Source organism: Accipiter gentilis, chromosome 24 (assembly GCF_929443795.1).
Source record: "Accipiter gentilis chromosome 24, bAccGen1.1, whole genome shotgun sequence".
Lineage (NCBI taxonomy): Eukaryota > Metazoa > Chordata > Aves > Accipitriformes > Accipitridae > Astur > Astur gentilis.
The window spans coordinates 21,897,889-21,922,256 of NC_064903.1; the positions used below are offsets into that span (position 1 = coordinate 21,897,889).

The following is a 24,368-nucleotide window of genomic DNA, read 5'->3' on the forward strand; positions in this document are numbered from 1 at the left end:
CTCTTCATTTGCTTGCTTAAGCATTTATTGTCACATATTATCCTTTCCAATAGCTCTCCAAATGTCAGGACAGTTCTGGTTGACATCGATCATTACCTTCATTATTTCTTTGGTGCCATTTTTAATATTTTTTTTTTCTTCATCCAGGTGGGTTCATATACTGAGATTTGCCTTTTTTATGGGAATTCTCTTTTGGGAGAACTGTCTATCTGGTTTTTTTAACTGTAGCCATTTAATTTATTTGATTTGTCTGTATTCTCTTTTTTAATGCTTTTAGAACATAAAACAATATTGTAGGAAATGGTAAAGTTCTAGGGACCTTTCAGGAAACACAGAATTTAATATAAGAACCAGGTCACAGCTTTCTCTGTGTGCAAAAATAAATTGAAAGAGGACAATTCATTAATTTAGTACTTGGCATGTTTTTCTTTGATCTTTCTCCAAAGCTTGCTGTGCTGTACATGCAGTATTCATCTTTAAGGAGGGAAGCAAATAGTTTTTGCTATAGAGGACTGTACAGTTGGGGAGAAGAATACTCAATTTTTTTAATGAATTGCTCCATGCATTTTAAGAAGTGGAAGAGAAACTATATGCTGGAAGTAAAACCTACTTTTTTTGGCGTGGAACTATGTGATAAGATTTTCCGATTCTTTTATGTGGTACAGAATAAACTAAGGGTAAGTCTGTAATTTAAGGGTGTTTACGGTATCTCTGTTGAAATCAAGATGTCAGATAGAGAGACATTCTATTTTTGTTCAATTAATATCTGAGAGCATTACATCAAAGCAGTAAACTCCTCTTGTAGCAACAGATGCAGCAACCCTGAAGCCTATTTTCTCTCTTGTTACATTAGTGTTTAATTAAAGAAAACAACTAGTTGGAGGCAGTTACTTTCTGTGAAATGTAATGAAGATTTATTTTGTAAGTGACCTTCACTGTATTAGCTGAATCAGTAATCAGTAAAATTAATAGAATAATCAAATTATATACAAACTCATAAATCATCGTGAATATGCTGTCAAAAATTCAGCTTTTAATATGTCCTATTGTTTCACAGCTGTATTAAAAATTACAACTGCTGATTCCTGCCTTGATGGGAACTGAAATGGCATTTAAAGGCTGCGTATGATGGAGGGCTACCAGGCCAAAAATTTTCACAACTGTTAATTTAGCTGTAATATGATTTGATGTCACCAGGGCAAAGTTGAAGTTGAGTACAGTGTTGTTGCTATCTTTCAGCAAAACTTGAATTATTGGTGTAGGCAGTCGCCAGTTAATTAGAGTAATATCAGTTTAAATGTCTGTCATTTAGGGTTAATGGTATCAAAGAGTTGCCTTGTATTTGAAGTACAGTCAAATCATCTTGAATAGCCTATTGTATGAAAGTAATGTTAGCACAGTGATTTTACTTTGTCATAAATTATTGGGATGCCATTTAGTTTAATATTTCAATTTCTATATTTAAATAATTTTGGCAAGTTCTTCCTAATCATGCCATTTTTCATGCTGGGCTGTTTTAATAGGTATTTTGACTCTTTGTAATTGTTTAACACAACACAATCAAAATTCCTTTCCATTTTAATTTAAAAAGAGAAGTTTTCTGCTGGCCTACTATGAAAACAGGTCATGCCCTCCTCCACTGGATAGCAGGCTACTCTTGAAAATAAGTAATTCACATTTTTGCGCAGCCAAGCAGCAACGTTCTTTCAAAGCATGCTAGAAAAATAAAGTGCATATATCAAAAAGCCCTTGACTGTGGTTGAAGTCAAAGGAAAAATATAATTTATAGTTTTTAACAAAGGAATCTTAGTTCTAGTTAGGTTAATAGTGCTCTTCTTTTATACAACATATGAAATAAATTCATCTGAGTTGGTTTGAAAGATCCTAATACATGCTTTGTCAGGCAAGAAGCCATTGATTGCAGCGTTAGAGATAATAAGCCCGTAGCTCAAGGCTCTGTAATAATTCTTCAGTGGATGTTTAACCTTTGTGTCATCTTCACCAATCTCAAGGCACCCAAGGCTGGGATTCAACATGGTGTATATTCTCCAGGTTTTTGCATGGGTAGAAGAGGTATTTCTAGGGAACTGGATCTTCTGATTCGGACAGTAGTAAGCGATATTGCTGACGTTTCCTTAGACCGCTACCTTTTGGAGTACGACTCAGAAGAGCTGTGAGTTGGTAACACGCTTCAGCTGTTTGCTGTGCTGCATCGTTCAGGCACTTTAAAAGGTATTGCGGTACTGTCTTTGAACTATGACTTTGGAATGCCAGTATGGATACCATTTTAGGAAGTCAGGTTTGCAAAATGAAAGTTTTGTTTTCTAGTTCATCATCTATGAACAGGTATCTAAAGCTCTTGTCCTGGTTTTAGCTGGGATAGAGTTAATTTTCATTCTAGTAGCAGGTAGAGTGTTATGTTTTGTGTTCAGTATGAGAAGAAGGTTGATAAAACTGAGGTTTTCAGTTGTTGCTGAGTAGTGTTTAGACTAAGTCAAGGATTTTTCAGCTTCTCATGCCCAGCCAGCGAGAAGGCTGGAGGGGCACAAGGAGTTGGGAGGGGACACAGCCAGGGCAGCTGACCCAAACTGGCCAAAGGGCTATGCCATGCCATGCAACGTCATGCCCAGTATATAAACTGGGGGGAGTTGGCCAGGGGAGGGATCGCTGCTCGGGAACTAACTGGGCGTTGGTCAGCAAGTGGTGAGTAATTGCACTGTGCATCATTTGTTTTGTACATTCCAATCCTTTTATTATTGTCATTTTATTATTGTTATTATTATCGTTATTAGTTTCTTCCTTTCTGTTCTGTTAAACTGTTCTTATCTCAACCCACAAGTTTTACCTCTTTCCTTCTGATTCTCTCCTCCATCCCACTTGGGTCAGGGGGAGTGAGTGAGCAGCTGCATGGTGCTTAGTTGCAGGCTGGGTTAAACCACAACACTATCTTCAAAACAAAATTAAAAATAAAAAAAAATAAAAAAAAATAAAAAAAAAATAAAAAAAAAAAAAAAAAAAAAAAAAACAACCAAACCACCAACAAAAAAAAACCCCACCCACCAAACAAAAAAACCTTTTAGTTAAACCAGGAAAATCCTGCTGTCATCCCAGAAATCTGGGAGAACTGTGTTCCACCAAACTAGTCTGCCATTCTCATATTGATTGTTTGCTTTGGCTAGTCTGATGCTCAGTTAATGCTAAACAGGTATTAGAAATGTAGTCCCACTACTCTGTTAAATTATAGTATAAACTCTATCAAAAGACAAATAGAATTACACATTATTTTAAATACAATGGCAGGTGTAATTTCTAATTTTTATGCCCTCCCAGTTTCAGCTCTGTCCTTTCATTTGTGAGCTGAACATCAAATGTCTGGGTCACACCAAAACTCAGCTGAATAACAGGAACTCGGAAAACTCAGTTTGCTTCTCCAGCATGGCGAAATGGAACAGTGTGTCACTGTATCAAATGTGCTACAGACTGTTTTATGATTTACTCATGAGAGGCTATTTACTTTTGAATAATAGGGATCACAAGAACACAGGTGTATTTAACTTGTAGGATGAAGGAGGAATTGTGAAATGTCGCTTGATAGCATTTCACAGTTGTCTCTAATAGAGAAGTTCTGAGAAAGGGATATGCAGTTTTTGTCAATATGCAAATTATTGGTTCATTCTGTTTCTTCAGCTTACATGAGAAGAGGTCAGTGATAGCTGATTGATTTGAATGAACCACTGGAGATTCTTAAATGAGTAAATAAAATTAAATTAAAAATTAAAGGTGCCCAAGATAGATCAAACATTGGAAACAGTCCAAACCTGAAATTTTATTGTAAAGGATCAGACACATCTCCCCCATCTTTTTTCTTTGCCTTTTACCACTGTGTAATTTCCATGCTGACTGAAAATTTTAGAGAGAAAGATGATTTCTTTTTTAAAATAATTTGAAAAATATTTTTTTAAATGTTCTTACTGGGTTTTTTGTCACACCAAGTTCTAGAGAACTTCATCCTGTGCCTTCTGTATTATTCTTATAATAAGAATGCCCCTGAAATAATGCACTGTAAACAAAAAACTGATTGAAGTTTATCTGAATTCAGAGTTAATTGTGAAGCTCTATCCTCGAGAATCTCTAACGTATATCTTGTTTCTATAAGATCCTGAATTTCTCTGCATTATAGTGCTCTCACAGAAAGGTTAAAGAGTTTTTTAAAAATACATAGCAAAAAGAATATTGTTTGTTTATACTTGCTTGATAGCATTTTGAAGAATGTGGGTTTAGATTAAAATCTTTCAGGAGCTAGAGTTAAAAAAAAAACCCCTATAACTAGTGATATCGCAGTCTTTTCAGTGTTAATGGGGGTCCAGTAAAAATTTTAGGCATCGCTTGCAGGAACTGAACTTTAATTTTTTGTGAATTAATTTACCTTGTGTCACATTAAATCAACAGAAAAGTAATCCCCAGAGATCAAGCCTGGTTTTTGGCAGATAGAAGTTAGGATGCGGGGATTAACCCAGGATTGTGTTTATCACCAGACCAACTGAACTTTTACCGCAGAGCGTTAGGGGAGGGCAGTTTCAGGCTTTGCGTAGGACGGATTGATCTCCTGAAGAGTTTTAGTCAGAGATCTCTTCAAGGAGGTGATAAAACATCGTGGCCAGTGATGAAATCTGGCAGTGGGCTGACCTCACATGGAAGCCCAGGAGTCAGGCAGTAGGTACAGTCAGACTAGTTCCTCTCTGGAATCCCAGAATGGAAAGAAGAAAATGGTTTGTTGACCATTTTAAAAAGTGGGAAATTTGATTATGATTTAGAAGTCTCTGGAATGCTTCCTTAACAGTACTCAGCAGTGGAACACCGGGGTGAGTGGAAGACAAATACCTCCAGCTGCGTGCGGTGTTTTGCTAGGCAGGAATGTGTGCAGGGTATAGCAGTGGGTTGCTTCTTAGAAGAAGCCATGTTGCAAGTGGTGTGGTAAAGTCTCCTCTTCTCCCGTAGACCTGTTCTGGTCTCTGCCCAGTACTGAGTTTGGCTTGTTGACCCCTGCTGCAGCACTGCCGTTCTCAACTGCGTATATCTCACTGCGTCAAAGCAAAATAGAGAAGCTTGACTGCATTATTACAGAATCTCTTAATAAAAACTGTTTTCTCTAGAAGTTGGTATAAACATATATTCAAAAGTGACTACCTCATATTTAAATGTTGTAATCTAGTTTGTTTAAACTGTGAGTCTGCTTAGAGTTTAAAACAGATGAGTTGCAATATTGGCTCAATGTTTGGGTAGTGTAATTTTCCTTGGTTTAGGTAATGGGCTTTGTCTGCAAATAGAAAATGGCTAAATAGTTTAGTATACATTAGATTTTGACAAACTGACTTGTGAAGTCAGTTCCTTTTTCATTTAGGAAGTTTTTTTTGGTCCATGTGCAGAATATCGTAAGCAACTATATCATAACATAGGCAGAACCTGGAGGAATTCCTATTTGTTAGAGGACACCCTTAGATTCTAAGAAGTCTTCATTCTAGTGGGGCACTTAATGCCCTCAAAAATTAAGCTGCTTTTAGCCAATGAAGTTCCCCCAGTACATTTTGTAAGAGTAGAGAAATAACTTCTGAATTACACACACTTGGAATTCTAGTAGGAGTTTGGTATGGTTATAGTGTGTTCTTACATTTCTTGTTCCATACCATGTGCAATGTAGTGTGGTCAGTAGATACTCTGTGCATCTTCAGTAAATAGATGCTTTTCCATCCTGAATGACTGATGATGGTAACAGAGAATGAGTGCTCAAGCTAGTGTAACAATTTAGAGGACTAAGATAAATGCTAATACAAAAAAAAGTTAATAACATATTCTTTACAAAAACTGTATGATGTGTTTTATTTTGATTGTTTTTTGATTGTCTGATTCAGAGATTAAGACACGTCATTAAAAATGTACTACATCATGCACAGGCCTTCGCCTTGCTTATGACACACACTCACACTGATTACAATTAGTCATGATAGGAGTAACCTTTATTTTTTTTCCTAATACATTTCTAGGATGTGTGCCGTATTTGGTGGAATCTATTGTCTTCGCCATTCCGTGCAGTGCCTTGTAGTGGACAAAGAATCTGGACGGTAAGGGTAATATAAGTAACCTTCTGTTTATATACAAAATACAGATGAAAAATGTGTTAAGTCAATTTAAAAAAAATGATTCTTCAAAGATCCTCCTTGGTATTAATAACACATCAACCTTGATTAAAAGTAATTTGTGTATAGGTCCTCCAGAACAAGGAAAGTGGGTCTAGAATATAGAAACTAAATTAATTTCCCTGTGATATTACTACAGCTCCTGATCACCCAAGCTTGGAAGACAAATCATTTCAGCTGCCGGGGGGCTGGTGATGAGTGATGTTAGTTTTCCTTGTGGCCTTACCTACTCTAATTGATTTTCATCAGATGACAACAAAGCCCTCTGTTATTGCATTTTTAAAAATGGAGCTCACCTAAAGACTCATCAGATTAATCTTTGCTGATAATGCATGTCACTCCAAGAGAAAAGACTTTAATGAGTTTTTAGGTAGATTGTTGTCATAAACTATGCTGCCCTCTTATCCTAGGATAAATTCTTTTACAACATCAGGCCTGTAGGCGGGTTTAAAGTTGAGCTAAGAAAAATCAACCCACAGTTTTTTTCCACAGTGGCATTTTTCACACCTCTGTAAATTGTCATGATTTCTGTTACATACGTTCTATCAGTTATTAGTCTAACTGCAGACTCTGGCTCTTCTAAGAGTCTCTTTTCAGCTTAGTTTCTGTAATTGAAAAGTTCGAAACATTCTGGAGAAAATTTTGCAAATTAAGCTAGAAAAACATGTAGTAACATTCTAGTAGGAAAATCAGCAGTTAAATGATCGGTGTAATGTGTTTACTTTCCAGTTGCACTGCACATTTGACTCTTTGAGAGCATGGTACTTGTAGCTAGATTTGTCATGACGTGATCAAGTAATATCTGTTTTCCCTGAAATTCAGTGAACAACAGATTCTATCTTTCTGTCAGTTCTTTAAGATTCTGAAGTTCGTTGCACAGTTTTAGACTTTGAGATGCAACTGTGATAGCATTTCATCATGTGTGGTGTTGCTTTAAGTGCATGATTCATATGCAAATGAAATTATGCCCCTTTCATAAACTCTATAGTTTAACAGTAATACTTGAACTTTTACTGCAGGCAGCTTTATTTTCCAATAGTGTTCAAATAGTTAACTTGTTCTTTCAGAGGAACAAAGCTTATAGTTGTTAGTAACTTCCGAGCACCACTCTATGGAGATCTTAGCTGGTCAGTGGTGCTGGTTACCCCAGTTTCCAGCTCCTTTTGCACATTCTGAAGACCTCTGAAATGAATGTTTTCTTTGTTAAGGTTATATGTATTCCAAAAAAGGTGGAGTGCTGCTCTTCCTTTAACCTGCTTTTATGTTTTGAATCAAATATATTCCTCAGGGTTCCAGATAGGTTTCAAGTGTCTTTTTTAGGCTATTAGGCTGCTTTAGTGGTTCACTTATGCCATTCTCACTTAAAACAGAAGGATGGGTTTTTGAGGTGCAGAATCACTGAAATATTCTTAAAAGACTTTACCAGACTTTCATTATTCCAAAAACTTTGGTCTTTTAATAATGCCGTTATCTGATGCTGAATATGAAGAAGCACAGCACATCCAGCTTCCCAAATCTAGTCAGCTGCCTTTTCCTTGGAGCCGTCTGCCTGCTTCTGTTGTCTCTTTTTACGTCTCCCATAGTTTCAAAGCGGGTATTTTACCAAGTGGCATTTCTACATCAAAATAAAAGTTAACGAAAAAATATGTGTTGAAGAGAAGGGAAGTGTCAGACTTCTTTGAGATGATGAAAATAATGCAGCCTAGGACAGTTTGTTTTTTAAAAAAGGTATTTTCAGCAATGAAAGAAGGATCATATAATGTTCTCTTTTTTCCCCTAGTAATTTTAAAAAGTCTCACACATCGTCTTCACCGTAGCAAAAATGTCACTCAAAAAGCTGAGTTTCTTTGACCTGGTTTTATTCAGTCACGTTATTTCTCTTGATTTTCTTTTCTCTCACCTGAGTGCAGTACTGCTTTTACTTGCTAAGTCTTTTCCTTAGAGTGTTACTTAGCAAGCTATCCAGTTTGTTGCCAAGATCATCACTATTTCCTTTCCCTCCTTCTTCTTTCTTCATGTCATCTCTTTCCTGACTGTGTATTTCCCTCCCTGCATCAGCTCCAATTTCCTCTTGACTTTGGGCTTCAGTGTTTTGCTTAATAAAAATCAGCTATCAAATTATTAATGAGGGTATTTATGAGTTACTGAGCTTTTGAGTCAACAGGCCATTAATAGTAATTGGTAATAGACAAATTCATATCGTGTTGTCAGTACAGCTGTCTGTAGTTTCAGAGGCAGCTTACCTCGGTTACAAATAGGTTAAACTCACAACAGCAGAAATTTAGTCAAATTGTGTAGTATTCATTCTATTTTATAAGCATCTTCCATAGGCTTCCAGACTTCATCAAGATCTTAGTGCAGTTATTTTTTCACTATTTTTAATATTCTTGCTTTAGGACATGTAAGGACAACTTATTCTTACAGCTACAGCCTTGATTTTCTTCTCAAACTTTGTTGCTAGTTTAGAATTTAATTTGAAGTCCCCAAATATCAACAAAGTTTATTCCGACTCCTTTTTCTATCCCCAACTATACAATTATTTTTATAATTTATAGTCATTTTTATAGTTTATGAAAGTAAGATTCAGAGAAAACAGTGTGAAAGTGTAGAAACTTGTAGACATACCTATTTTAAGGTTTTGGTAATCCACCTGAAAATTTCTAATTTTTACGTATTGTATCAGCTTAGGTTTGCTGTTTTAATACATATGCAGAACATCCTGTGTTCTTGATAAAACTCTGATGCTCTGTTAGAAAATAAAAACCACTTCATATTCCTTAGGTTGAGGAAAAAGCACATTGATTGTATACATGCTAATTATTTTTCTTTTTGTTATTTCTTCTGTGTTTATTGTAGGTCACTTTTTGGGGTACATGTGATAAAATCTGAAGTATTTTAAATTGCATGGATTCCATGTATAATAATGGTAGGGATTTTATGTTGATCACACTTTACGTATGTTTCCAATTACATAATTCTGTCTCAAAAATGGAAAAGATATGATAAATGGAAATTTATACATCTGTAATAAAAAGATATAGCAAACACATAGTAATTTACATATCTTTCTTGAAATATTGCATACTGGCTTTGTCAGTGCTGGTAAGTCCATTTCAAGGATGTCGCCCTTAGTCCATTAGTTTGGATAATGAGCCCTATAAAGTACATTTATAACTCGTGGCACTGCAAGGAGATGGATTCTAATTTTCATCCTTTTATCTAGACACATTGAAAGAAGGTCAATGGAGGGTTCTGTATGATTCATTGTCCCAACACATATCAGATGACAGAGACCTGATAATGTCAGTGCATAAGTGTTTTCCATATTTGGAAGCAGTACTTGAAAGAAATTTTCTCAGCATCATCCTTTGAAGTAAAGTGGAGACTGAAATTAAAAGCGCTATCTCTTTTTCTGTGTAAAATCTTATCAAACGTATGACCTGATAGCTATTCCTGAACAAAGGAGAGGAAACAACACTTAGCAGGAAAATAAAGTGTGTAGTTGCTTTTGCTGGCTTTGAGTGATGCAACATGACATTTAATCAACCTTTCCCCTTCAATAATGTTTAGGGGGGTGGCAGGGGAAATTGTTTCATAAACAATAAGAAAGGTTATAATTAGAAATGAACTGTAGCAGCTTGACTTCCTTGTTTATTTGCAGTATTCAAATGAGTGCTTGAGAATGAAATCAGGTTAACATTAGGAGAAAACTTCTTAAAGTTACAAGTGAAACACATGTTGAATAGAACGTGATTGAAACTGTATGAAGAATACTACATGTCTAAAGTTAAACAATGCTTGTACCATTAGACTTCTTCTAATTACTGTTTTCAAGTTATGTGTTGAATTTGAATATAGGTGTATATATATGTAGTATCCAGGTTCCTATGAAATCAGCGTTAGAAGTTAGTGTTATAAAAACATGCTTAATTGTCATAAACCTCTGCGTTCGTAAATAAGCATTGCATGCACCCTTTTTCCATTCTCATTTCACACTGCAGAAGCAAGCGGTTTACTAAAGCCAGTGGCAGCTGATTGCTCTTGCTTGTTTAGGTTTGGTTCTCATCTCTAGTTTTATAGATTGTTTTGATCACAGAAGCTAATGAATAAATTGAAGTTACAGAAATGCTGTTTGTTCATAAGGCCTAACTTGCATGTCAGATACCTACTGATACAGCAGTAATGTTGCACTATGAAAAAACACATTTAAATCTGTAAGGGATCTCTGTATTGGGCATCCTTTTGTTTCTTTTGATGTTTCCCTGTGTGTGCGCACGTGTGTGTGTGTAAATGTGCAAGAGAGCATTTACTGGTTTGAATCCTGTACATTAAATTGACTGAAACATTGAGATACTGATTCAGAAGGATTTAATTAAAAAAAAAAATGCAGCAACTTTCATAAACCAAGCAAAAGTTAAATAAAGCTAATTTGCTTCATTTAGTTTTAGAAGTTTAGGGGTTTTTTTTTAGAAAATCTTAAAATCTTGTTTTAGAAATCAGTATTAAGCCTTAAAGTCTCTTAGGATATGGAAACAAGCTATAAAGAAAGAAACTGTAGTGCACATATTTTCCTTGCACTTCAGATAGGAAAAACATTCATTAAGATAGGTGCTCTTTAAACCTCTAGGAGTTTCTAAAAATGTTTGCAATGTCTCAGTTTGAGGAGACTGTGTACAAGTAAATAGAACACAGATCATGGCATGCAGGAATCAGCAGAAGTTTTTAGTTAGTATCTGTATGCAGCCTCCTTTTTATTTGTCTCATATATATGATTTAGTTTCATATATGTTATATATAAGTCTGAAGTTTGTTCTTTAATAGAGATCTTTCCCCATTAAAATCTGAAATTTCTATCCTGTTCTCATTTAAGCTCTCTGAATTGCTTCTCTCCTGTGTTTTCATTTCTGTCCCATTTATAGGAGTGTTAGTGTATTGTGTTACACTTGAATCTTGAAAATTTTTGTAGCAATGTCTCAACTTTTAATTAATCTCATTTTATTTTGACCTGCTTGCATTCAGAGAGATGGGTGGGCGGGGGGGCAAGGCTGGTCCTTGGGGTTTTCTTTTTTTTCTTTTTTTTTTTTCTTCTTTTTTTTTTTAATTTTTTTTTTTACTTTTTCAAGAATTGCCTGAGGCAGACTAATACATGTTTAGGTTAGAATTTGTATATGCTCAAAGACAAACAGTATCTATCAAGAATGTTTGTGTTGCTCTTAAAGCAATGTGGCTTAGTTAATGCTTTTTTGTGTAATTTAGAGATAAACAGTGCATTTAGTCACAAATATAGAAGCTCAGAAAAGTTCTCTAGGAACAGTCTGATGCACACATTTCTCAGGGATTTTTCCTTCCATCTCTTAAGTTAATTTGCCATTTAATTTGTCAAATATTGTCAAAATAAACTTGTCTTTGGTAAAGGTTGCTGACTGGGGAAAAATAACACTGCAATAGGGTAGCACCTACAAAATAATTCACAGTATTACTTTTCCATGTATCATGAAGTAAGAAATGTATGCCATTTTCATGTATAATCAAATGCCAGTGTTATTAGCTTATATTTAGTTTTCCTTATAAAGTGACCAGTTTATTAATGTTCCAATATCATTATCTATAATTGCATTGCAAGTAAAAAATTGTATATACCAGGTAGAATGTGTAAGTTTATGATTTAATTATCAATTTCAGTTGAGTTGTTTCAGGGGTTCACCTGTTAAATGTGTAACTAACTTGTTTGAAAGATAAAAATGATGTGCTATATAACTCTATTTTGAAAAATTACACATGCTTTTGTTACCTTATATCTAAATATCTTATTTTGGTTTGATTTTTTTTTTTTTTAAACAGATGCAAAGCTATTGTGGATCATTTTGGACAAAGAATAAGTGCTAATTATTTTATTGTGGAGGATAGTTACCTTTCAGAGAGCGTATGCACAAATGTGTGTTACAGGTATGTGATAAAACAGTAAACATAGTAAATTTCTTTAAATAATAGTGTATGAAGTACCCTGCAAGTTAAACTTAAGAGATTATTGTGTCCTGCTTTAACTTTGCAGTACAGCTTAGTTCTGTGCATAGTTTTTGTTGTCTTCTATATACTTCAGGGCATACTGTATACTTTCTATCTTTAGGTTTTCTTAAATTGTGCTCTAAATCATATCCCCCTTTGCCTTATAAAAAAATCCAATAGCTCTAAGTGCATTAGGATTTCATATTTGTTAAAAAGTGTTCGGAAGGTGGAGGTGCCTCTTGCTGTTCTCACTTGAAATTTGGTCAGGTTTAGAAAAGTATTAAAAGTCATTGTTTTCCCTGATTTTTGTTGTTCTTGCCAAAAGCATTGGACATATGCTGCTGCCTTTTTCTTCAAAATACTGCAGATAATATATTAGTAAAACTGTAGTAGTAGGCGCAGTGCAGAAATAATCATAGGCAATGGAGGATTAGAAACTTCAATTCATGAGCTCCACCTTAGTATATTTCCCCTTAGTCCAAAGTGTCCTGTGCTTTTTGGAACATAAAAAGTCCTGTAATATGTTGCTACTAATCTTGATCAGATAAACAAAAGATTTAAAAAAAAAATCAGAAGGATATTTCAGCTGTTTTACATAACAGCACTGGCTTCATCATTTAATTTGGTCAATGAAAATACTACATTAGTGTTCCAGATGTGTTCCTACTTCAGCAACAGGCAAGATATCCCACTAACAATCATAATTAGCTTTCCCACAGTATTATATTTAGATTGGTATTGCCAAAACTGTGAATCCAAATTGCTACTTTTTACCTTTTTGTGAAATGCCAGAATTGTTCTGTTTAATTGTAGGCAGATCTCCAGAGCAGTGCTCATTACAGATCAGTCTGTACTAAACACAGACTCAGAGCAGCAGGTATGTATCAATTTTGTATCACTTATCTCTTTATGAATTGTACGTTGGCAAGAATTAATTCAGGCTTTTGTTTCTGCGTGAATCCAGCTTTTTAGTCAGCTGTTTCTACTGATAATTGTTTAATTCGTGAGTCTCTATAAAAACGATTAGGAATTTTATTTTATTTCATTTTGGTTCCATGGCTGTTTGGTTCATACTATATTAACAGAGTTTCTAAGCTTTTGTCTTTACAGTAGTTTATTCTGCTTGCTTTTTAATAAACTGTTACTCTTAGTATTCTGTTAACTGTTAATTATTTGTCTAAACTTTGTTAAAAGTTCCCTTGTTCTATTTGACATTCACTTTTACTGTTTGAAGTTCTTATTGTACACTTTCAGATCCTTCTTTAAATGTTCTGCTTTGTCAGTCTTTGCAGACCTTAATTTTAAAGTTAAGTGTTTCTTCTGTACGTTTCCTGTATTCTTACAGGTTAATGAGGATCTACAAAATAAGAACATATGTGACAGACAAGTCTGTTCTTCTTAAGTCTTACTAGTAGCAGTCCTGCATAAAAGTTCTCCAGTCATTCTCAATGAACAGTGCTCTGCCCAGTGTTCAAAAAAAGATTTTTGCAGTCTCTTGCCATCAGAGTTCCTAAACTGTCATCCTTTTGGAAAAGGCTGTGATAGGAGTTTTTCTTTCTGTTCGGCAGCTGCAGACATTGCTAACAAAGGTGGCCTTGCTGACTTGTGTAGAAATTCTTGAATGCTCAAATTCTGCAGGATTGATTGCACAAATTGTTACTAATAAACCAGAAAACAAAATTGTATAACTGTCTGCAGTTATTTTTCACCTTCACTCAGAATTGTTTTGGTTGCCTCATCCTCCATGTTACTCTTCTTTAACATAAGTTGTTCCTTCTGTTTGATAGGTTTCCATTTTGACAGTGCCTCCAGTGGATCTAGGAAAACCAGCAGTTTGCGTTATTGAGTTGTGTTCCTCAACCATGACATGCATGAAGGACACTTGTAAGTACAGGGTATATGTAATCTTAACTATATTTTTCCTTTTTCACCTCTGAAACAAAATATAAAATACGTGCATATCATTCCTCTGCTGCACAATGACCAGGCTATTACCTGAGAAAACAGTGGATAGTAGGTTACTGTTACCAGCAGATGAGAGAAATAGTCCATTGTCTTCATTCGATAGCAGTTGTGTGCTGCTTCATATGGCTTGGGAATCATACTACAAGAGTCTTGTTGCATTCGATCTTTTTGAATTTACAGGTGATAATTATTTATGTAAACTTCTATTGTGATTTTCATGGTAATGAAATATATTGTTCTTTATTTCCAAATGGATCACATGTCAAATGGTCCTTTTAGGTGCCTAATAAGCTTGATAGTTGTAGTCTTATTAGTACTCGGACAATACTCTGTTTACTGTACCGTAATTATAAAATAGCACCAAGAAAGAGCTTTTTGATATGACTGCTGTATTTTATTTTATTTTTAGATTAAAAAAGTATTAGAATTCCACATTTTGTTTATTCTGCAAGATTGTTAAGACAACTGAAGATTTTGTAGAATGGCAGATAATGTTAGTGAAGAGGTCTAGCAGACTGTTTCTTCTCCACTGCAACTAGCTAAGATTGTGCAGTCTTCAAGTAAAAATATTAAGGTTTTTTTTTTACTTAGAAATGTTTTCTTTGTAAAATTTTCTGCCAGGAATTTCTCTAACCACTATAATTAAAGGGCCAAAATTCACCCAAAGTATTTTCTCAAATCATTTCTGAAAAAAACCTTTAAGCAAAAAGGTGGAATCTAGGTTAACATGGATGCATGTGGGGGTTTTTGTTTGGTTTTATTTTTTTCCTTTCAGACTGCCTTTGAAATTTAAGAGAATCTTCATGCTGTACGACTCTCTGGCCTTGTAAAAAGTGCTACAAATTTTTGGTTTCATAAGGATAGGTTTGCAGTACAAGCATCAAGTATATTTCAGTATTATTTCTGGCAGAATATTTTGGAGCACATCTTACTGGTAGTTTGTTGTTTGGGGTTTTTTTTAAATGGACTACTTTAGCTGAACTACTAAATAGAAGTACCTGAAGTACACTGTATTTGGAGGCTTTTTATCTTCTGAAAGTTTTGGTAGAGGTGGGATTGTGTCCCATTACGAGATTTGGAGAGGGAAGGAGTGCATCACGATATATTTGAGGTATAGTTATAAAAATTCTTATAAGAACTTTGTTATTGTCATCTACTGCATTAGACTCTTTAATTCTAAAAATATCACAGAGATCACCTTTCTAGAAGGGACATCCCAGTATTTCCATTAACAGTTTTCTATGTACGGAGCTTTATGACTCTTGCTGGTATTTTATGTGAACTTGAAATAGATGAGCAACAAAATGTTCTTACTGGGTATTTATTTTTCTTTCCAAATTCTTCTGAATTCTGTTAATTAGAATACCAGTTTGGGACACTACGGAAGATACATGGAATTAGAGGTTGCCTGACGTAATGTTTTTTAACCAAAAATAAGTAACTGTAATAATAACCAATTTATTTTACTGTTACCTAGGCTTGAACTCAGTTCTTTGCATATGAAAGAAGAGTGAACTAAATGATTAAGTCATTCAAAGTTATATTTCCTACTTAGTAAAAAAACCCAAACAAACCTGTAATTAAGAATTTAGTGCTATAAAGCATATTGTTAATACTTATCCTTTAAATAGCTGATTTACTTTATTTAAGAGTTCACAAAATACATATAGCAGGAAGTGAAATTAAAGAAGGATTGATGTTCAAGTAGGTGTAAATTATTAGTTTCATGAGATTTCTGTGCTGCTGAAAAATTAAGGTTTCTGTTATTTACTTCTCTCCATAAATTCTTTTCATTTCAGAAGAGAAGGTACTACGTTCCTTCATGAAATTTGTCTTCATGTATTGAAATAATATAGTTCTATTTTAGGTATAGCTCAGTTCTAGTTATGGGACATAATTCATAATTTTTTAAAAAACTTTTACATCATTATCTGTAAATGGGTTTTAACCTGAGTGATTTCTCCGTCAAACAATTATTTAAGATAAGTATACAAATACATCTACTCTTTGATCACACTGCATAAATGACAGGCACATAATCTGTAATGCCAGTTGAGTGGAACCAAACTCCTTCACTTGCCCTAAAAATTGAGACTGTAATGATGAAATCATGAACTAAACTCATCGTTCTTCTTGCTAGAAGAATTACTTGAAGACAAATGTTGGCAACCACTGTAACTAATGCAGTTATACTCGAGTAAATCAACTATAATCAAAATATATACTGATGACTGTGACTCATAGCTATAACCTTAAAGATAATAAAAAAGATTTTATAGAAAGTAAATGATGTGAACTTTAGTGATTTATAGCTGGGTTTTTTGAGGAAAGAATAGATGGTATTACAACATTTGGGATTGTAAACATTTAGTTAAGGTTACAGGGAGACTTTCATTATCACCACCTGTTTTCTTTTACTTTTTTTAGTACATACTCCTTCTAGACAGAAGGTTTGGTTTTGGTGAAATAAAAAATGGGTATTAATGTTTGAATATAATCTCTGTGTGTGCAAGCTGAAAGAAGAGGAGCATGAAGGGTTAAATTTCTGGTCGCCTGGAGTCAGCGTCAAACTTACTGTGGCATAGCTGCGGCCAGGAAATCATTCAAGATACCTATGATGTACTTGTAAATAACGACACAAATATAGCCAGATTTCAGAGTGAAAAGAGAAAAAATGTTATATGGATTTAAAATAACACTATAGCTATCCATTGCTATTGAATTGATCAGAAGTGTACAGTAATGAAGAAAAAATGAATCAGTTTAAATTTCGTACAAAGATATGTTAAACTTCTTCATGATTCTCTGACAGGTATTCCTCTGCTGGTAAGTTCTCAGACAACTATGCAGTAGCGAATGAGTCAGTTAAGGTGGTTTTCTAAAAAGCTTTAAGATGAGGGGTTTTTAATTTGAATGAATGGATGTAAAATCAGATGGGATAAAGCAGCAGAGTAGCTGGTTCTGTATCTGAATACAGACCAGTGGGACAGAAGAGGTCAAGAGCTGCATGAAGTGATAATCTCTTCTAAGGAGTCGGCAACTTCACTAGTTAAACAACTAATGAAGGAATAGTAGGTTGCATGAGGAATCTGTTTAGCAACTTTATTTTCATGAAGACAAGTACATTAGCAAGAAATCTAAATATCAAATCTGCAATATTCAAGCAAAACTCTGAATTTTCACAAATACAAAATTGGATTTTGTGATGTTGATTTGCCCCTGCTGTGAGGTGAATTTTGATCAATTATGTAGTTCCACAAATGTGTTCTTGTGATCCAAAATATTTTCATGTCATCTTTTTCCAGTATGGGTTTGCTGTACGCTGTGATTAGTTTCTGACGTGTACAGAGCACCTCTTGAAATCAAGTACTTGAAATCAGTTTTGCAAATTGTCAGAAATCCTTACTGGCCCACCTAACCTAATTTCACCTTTACCCAAACACAAAACTGTTCTTTCCTCATCCTATAAGAAGGTGGATGAATAAAATGCTGTAGAGTTTTTTGTTATGTTGTACCAAGGGTTTGCATGTGTCATAACTTGCATCGCAGTGCAGTTCTCTGATATTCAGCAGTGCTTATCTTTAAATTCTCTCTGGTTTGTCAAAACATGACAGTGTTCCCAGGGTTCTTCATTCTCCATGCGGCTGGAGAGAAACAGTTAACGGCCAGCCCACTTGAGCTGTAAAGTAAAACATGCATCTATTCACTTCATCCCCTATTTACTGTTTAGTATGATAAAAGAAATGGAAGTCTTGCTCAAACTTTTTACTTCAGTGGAGAAAGATGGCTTCCTACCTACTCCTGTACAGCCAGACTTAAACTGTGAGTAGCCAAATTTCCAAATTACCACTCAATCCCAATTTAGCTCTTAAAGGAGAGCATTGATGAAAGTAGTCATATATGTGGGTTTAGTATGTTGTTGAACTATTGGACTGTCAACACTGATAAGAATGCACTTGGGGTTTCTAGAGGTTATTAATGGCAAATACAATGTGTTGTCCAGATTCTTGCTGCTGCTTTTCCTGGTATCAGTAGACACATTTTCATAGAATGGCATTCTCTCTGTCTGCACTGCTGATGTTAAATTTTACTTTCATCTTGGCAACATACATGGAAGAGAGAGATAATTTTGAGATGTGTTAAGAAAATTTCTCTGTGTGGTGTATATACACTGTATTTCCATAATACATTACTTCTCTGGGTTAAAGGAAGTGATTTGTATGAAGAGCAGTGATTTCTAAAAGACTGTTGTGCCCTTTAAAAATTGTAAATATTTATATATCTGTGTATTGGCGATAGTAATTAGTTTGTGTTCTCTTTTAACAGATTTAGTCCATTTAACCTGTCCATCAACTAAAACTGCTAGGGAAGATTTAGAGCCTGTTGTACGGAAGTTATTCAATCTAAATACAGAAAAAGGTAAAATAAATAAACGAAGTATTAAGAGATTATTTTGCAAAAACATAATTTACCCTTGTAACTAAAATATCTGTTACTGAATGTCTGAATCTGTCATCAGAGTCAACATATGGTGAGCTGCTATTTAGATACCAACATTTCAAAGTAAAGGAATCTATTTTGAGAATGAGATTGATTAGACAGATGTCAGGTTTTTTGTATTACATGATCTAATGTTCCAAGTCTTCTTCAGCTGTGGTTTAACTTCATTATACAAGGACCATGGCTACAAGGGTCTAGGAACTTTTTAATTTTTCACACTATCTTTTTCATGGAAACTTATTTGCTTCTCAGCGTATCTTTCAAAGGTGCAGTAATGAAGTGAAATATTTGTGAATCTGGTTTTTTTTACACTATCCTGCTTTTAGTGATTTCTGTCACCTGGGTATCCCTAACAAAAGTTATGAAAAGCCCAGAAGTTAGTGATTTGCTTTTCCCCTCCAGCTGTCAGATGTGCTCAGTGCTATAAGCTTCTTAGGGTTTTTTTGCCTTTCTCGCTGTAACACTGTTGCTCGTTCTTTTGTTGTCTTCTTCAAGTGCTTCCTTGTTTGCTGTTTTTAGTTGAAATTCTCTGGATTCTGCTTTAAGCAGTGGAAGCGTAAAGTTGTTACACACTGCAGTGTTATCAGGAAGATAGATTTCCAGTAATTTCCAATAATGAACTATTTGGCCCTAAATTCAAGGAAACCTTTGCCAGCTACTTTCATGCATTTTGACCTTGAGATGGACAATTTCACAGTCCCAGAGGAAAGCAGCTGTTGACAGAGCAGTTGTTGCCTAGAAAGAAATTGTCCCTGAGATACTTTGAGCTAGTTCCACAGAATTCTTTGAAATTTAATCCCGAGATCTTGATTTTAATCTTATTTTTGCTAGATGCTCATAGAATTGGTAGTGCGCACATAGAAGGTGTTGCTGCGTTCTAACCCTGGCAAAGCATTTTTAAATGTAGTCTGCTCATACTTAAATACGGTAAATCATAGTTGTTCTATGAGAAAACAATACTTAGCTGTCAGTGGAAGTGTTAATGTTCGTATATAGGCGAGTTGGTTAGATGTGGAAATATTTTATAATATTTATAATTGGTTTGCTTATAATATTTACTGTTATGCTTCATTCATGAAGCATAACATGAATTCAGGTAGAATTTCCTTCTGTTAAAAAAAAATAAGTGCAGTAATTTATGTGGCAAGTCTTTCTTTTTCCTCTCAGGGCTGTGTAACCAAGAACAGTGTTTCATGAAGGGTTGAGTTAGCTTTTCACAAGTTTGTTTTTCTGTGTTCTTCTCTGGTTTTAGGTATTTTTTTCCTGTACCTTTTAATTAAAAAGGAAATATCTGATTGTTTTTGTTAGACAACAGAGTGCTTTTAACAGGAAGTAAAGTATTAAATAATATGCATTTTCTTTTTTGCTTCCAGGAAAGGCATCTTTGATGTCCCAAAGATGTAAATTTTTTACCGTGTTTATAATACAAGTGCCTTCACAAAACAAATATGTAGAATACAAGTAGGGTTTGTAAGTAGAAAATTTTGTTAGATTGGAGAGCTGTAAACGCTTTTCATGTTGCTATTTGTTAATTTAAAGCCTGCTAATTTCCAACTTTTAATATTTAATGTGTATCTTAAATTTTCAAGACAGTGCTATGTGTTTCAAAGACTCAATTGGTGAAGAAAAGATTGGCTTGCAGTTTAGTGTCTTCTAATCATTTGGGGGGGTGGCATTAATCTTAATGTTAAAAGTGATCCAGTTTTGAAATGATATATTGTTTAGGACCTGGCTGAAATTCTTCTGTAGAAACTCTGTGATCATAGGGGTCCTCAGGTGCACTGAGGCACTGAAAAGCTAGTTTTCACTGACACATAGGCCTTTTTATCATCAGGATGAGGTAGTGGTCGTATTTTAATTAAAATGTCAGAACAAATACTGTTGGAGTTATTGAAAATGAATCACCAGATAAAGTGAGCACTGGGCCATGGCAGGTCAAAGAGGCAAAGTCACCTGGAGAAGAGGACTCCATTCATTTTCCTGCCTAAATGAGGAAGAAGTAACTTTTATGAGCAATGTGAACTTTTAAATATATTAAAGAGCATCTTGCCCTGTATTAAGGCTTAGACTTTCACAGGCTGATGAATTTAATTTAGATTTCAAACTGTTCAGTATGGTTAGCACCTATTTTTTTTTAAATATTTGACAGTTATAAAAAGATAGTAAAGGAATAGCACAGATTTATCTCTTTTTTTTTCTAATTCAACTGCTTTAAAATACTGTTTTGAATGCCATTGTTATCTAGAAGTTTCTTCCTTGGAAAGAAGTAAATCTCACAAGGTCTTTTACAAGCTTCATTTGTTTTAGAGGAGGTAAAATACCAAAAAGGGGACAGCAAATATGCCAAACAAATAGTACCTATTAAGCTAAGAATCTATGTTGTGTATTCCTCTATTGCATTCTGCACTGTTAAAAAGTGACCTTCATCTTCCCAGAGGTTTTTCTGCCTGTGTGCAGAGGGGTTGTAAGAATGTGCAAAATAACTGCAAGAAGGTACAGATGATGAAGCAGCAAGATGTAGTTTATGAACATTTTGTGTTCATAATGAGTATTGGAGCACAGTACAAGTCCTCAGTAAGCATAGATAAATATAAATTAATAATTTATTTTTATTTAGCAGTGTTTCCACAGGTTAGAGTTTCTACTGCGTATCACACATCTCAACTAGAGTACTTCTGGGTTTTGGCAATTCTTTATCTGCACTTAATTGGGGGTGCAGTATTCTTTCTGGATTTTGCTTTAAAATTTCTTTTATTTAAAGCATGAGCATTAGTTAGACTCCTTAGATTGGCTTGAAGACGCTCAATCTTAAAGCACACAAAGGTCTGTTATGAGAAGAGCTCCCATACAAAGATAAACTATTAAATGGGGGGGATGGGGGGGGAGTATAGATGAAAAATATCTTTGCATATGGAATGCAATAGCTTCAAGTTGGCACAGCTGTGGAGCACTTGTTCAGAGTGTCACATGCTCGTGGAGTTTATCCAGAGTAAACTGGATAACATGAAGTGGAAAGGCATTAAATTTAGACCAAGCTTCTTGGTAGTATGCTTTTAGGTGATAACTAGTTCTTATGTGGCATAATGTGTACAGAATAAGTAGAGTTTACATACCCATGGCTGTAAAGGAAAAAAAAAGTATGAGGGAAGAGTACCTCAGAAAAGAATGGAAAGTAAGATTAATTGGATTTTTAAAGAAAAAAAAATTACTTTATTACAGTAATTCCATGTTAATAAATTGACTTTTAGTATGCTAGATTACATATTTCCTGTATTACACATGAGCATTGATTACTGGAAACACTTTTTTTCTTTGCTTTTCAGAGACTGACAATGAAGAACTGGAAAAACCTAGAGTCCTCTGGGCAGTCTACTTCAACATGAGAGATTCTTCAGGAGTTGACAAAAATTCATATGATGGCTTACCCTCAAATGTTTATGTCTGTTCTGGACCAGACTCTGCTTTAGGAAATGACTGTGCTGTCAAACAGGTTGGGCACTTCAGGGTTTTTTTGGTTGCAGGATTTTAATTTTAAAGATGTAAGAAAGTCCAATACAGTCTACTTTTGTTCTGGATTATTCTGCTTTATGCTAGGTAATTAGTACTAATACAGCTATAAAACTTCACAGCTAGACATACAAAAAAAACATAATGAGCAAAGTGAATGTCAGTGGGATTGAGAACAGAGGAAACTTGAGAAAAGGTCAGTTGATATAGTAACATTAGGAGTAGGAGATAGTTAATGTGAATAGGTAAAGGGAACCTAGAAGGCAGCAGTACCTGAAGATGCTGATCTCAGTAGAATGGCTACTTGCTCTAATACTGTTGAAAGGAAAAATTGTCAAATAATTCAGAAATATAGATGATAACTCTCCAAAATATGTTGTCTTTCACCTGTAAGGTTAGAGAGGAGGTACAGTAGTAGAGAAGCAGTACAAACCAAAGGTCAGAAAAGCCTATCTACAGTTCAAGTTGGAACGATCATCAAAGTAGTTTACTATCTGCAGGACATAGTCACAAACCTAAAACCTGTTAGGAAAAAACCCAGCATGATTACTAATCTGGTACATTAAGCTGTCTGTCTCAGTTTACCTTCTCTTTGCCTTAGTAGTGCTGTATTAAAAAATTATGGTGTAATTGTCTCTGAAGGAATTGAGGGGAACATTCTTTTCATGACTTTGAGATAGTATTTGGCACCAAATCACACTCAGTTCCGACTTTTAGTTCTCAGATTTGGGTGTCTACGTATCTAGCTCCCGCTAACTAGAATCTTGAACTGAGAACCAGTTGCAACTTGCCTAGTAGTAGGTATGCCATACCAGTACTCAATTTAAGACAAACTACTAGTGCTTTGAAATTGGAGGTGAAAAGTGAAAGCTTCCTAAACAAAACTAGGTAGATGGAGAGATTGTGAAATAGCCACCTTCTGTGTTGGCAATAGGCAGAATATGCAGGGACTCCAGATCTTCAAGGGTAGGTATGTAGAAATTCACAAAGAACTTCCTGTCATACCTCTGATTGTGCCTTCCCCACTACTATTGAGCAGAAGACAACAAGATCATGCAAGCACGTAGATTATGACTTGTTGAGCAAAAGACAAATACAGGAACACTTCTTTGCTCTTCCATTCAGAGATCCACCTGATAAGGAAGGTATAAATTCTTAGGCAAATCTGCCACAGCAGGCACTGTGGTGTCAGGGTGCTTTCAGAGCTAACGTGAGAACACTTCTACATCTTTGTAGGATTAACTGGCACTAGTAATTTTTAAAGCTGTTTTTTTAATGGCCGTGTTCAGAGAACGTGCATGCCATCTTCTAACCAGTTGCAGGATATTTTTTATGACTAAGTCATAAACCTCTTAAAAGTAAGATTTTAAAGTGGAAAGGCTGACATAGCCTGAACTGTAGGGTCAGAACAGTATAATTAAGGGCTAATAGTACCCTTCATTTTGCTTTACAAGGCAATAATTTGCCTCCCAAGAGGACAAAGAACTGTAAAGACAAAAAATAATGCAAGACAATTATTATGGTAGCAGTTTCAAATTGTAAATGAGTTCTTTTCTAAATGAGGTTTTTTTATTTAACTTTATTTAAAACAGTGCAAGTTAAAAGCTGTTTTAATACACTTAAAAAACCCAGCTTATTTCTAATTGATAGCTACCTTTTGTTTCTTTTCAGCTTTGTCTTACCTTAAGAGCTTTTTTCTTACCAATGAGTTACGGTATTATAGATCAAGCTGTGTTTAAATATTCCGGGTACTGTAGTTAGCCTTTGTGTTAAATCTGTTGACCATCAGTGAGATAGATGTTAAACAAGCAGATTTTGGAGGAGAAACAATCAAGAGCCTAAAACGCTGCCTTTCAGAAGGAGTAGATAGAAGCTACTTTTTTTTTGAACCTGCTGTAAATTTTCAAACGAATGGTCACTAGTTAGAGTGAAAAATATTTTAGTGTAAACATATTTATAATTAAGTCATAAGGGAAAATAAAAGTGAGGAGCGTATGTGAGAACAAAATGAAGAATAGGCTGAAGAAAAAGCAGAACTCACAGTTAGAATACACCCTTCCCATCTAGCATACAGGTACCTTCTAGACAAGTGGAGAAGGGAAATACATGTAAGTTGGTGTGCCTTCTACCCACAAATTGCTTTCATCTTCCTAGCAATGGGGTGGAAATCTCCAAACATGAAATATTTAAAAACTC

The 24,368-nt window shown here is 34.9% G+C and overlaps 1 protein-coding gene across 1 annotated transcript in view; it reads left to right on the forward strand.

Annotated features, from left to right (window-relative positions):
* CHM (CHM Rab escort protein) overlaps positions 1 to 24,368 on the forward strand; it is a 74,497-nt gene that overhangs the window by 44,903 nt on the left and 5,226 nt on the right. Inside the window, exons 9-14 of the mRNA XM_049827839.1 lie at positions 6,042 to 6,119; positions 12,036 to 12,140; positions 13,014 to 13,077; positions 13,988 to 14,084; positions 18,492 to 18,584; positions 21,989 to 22,155. Coding sequence (XP_049683796.1) covers positions 6,042 to 6,119; positions 12,036 to 12,140; positions 13,014 to 13,077; positions 13,988 to 14,084; positions 18,492 to 18,584; positions 21,989 to 22,155 — 604 coding nt within the window. The remainder of the gene's footprint in view (positions 1 to 6,041; positions 6,120 to 12,035; positions 12,141 to 13,013; positions 13,078 to 13,987; positions 14,085 to 18,491; positions 18,585 to 21,988; positions 22,156 to 24,368) is intronic.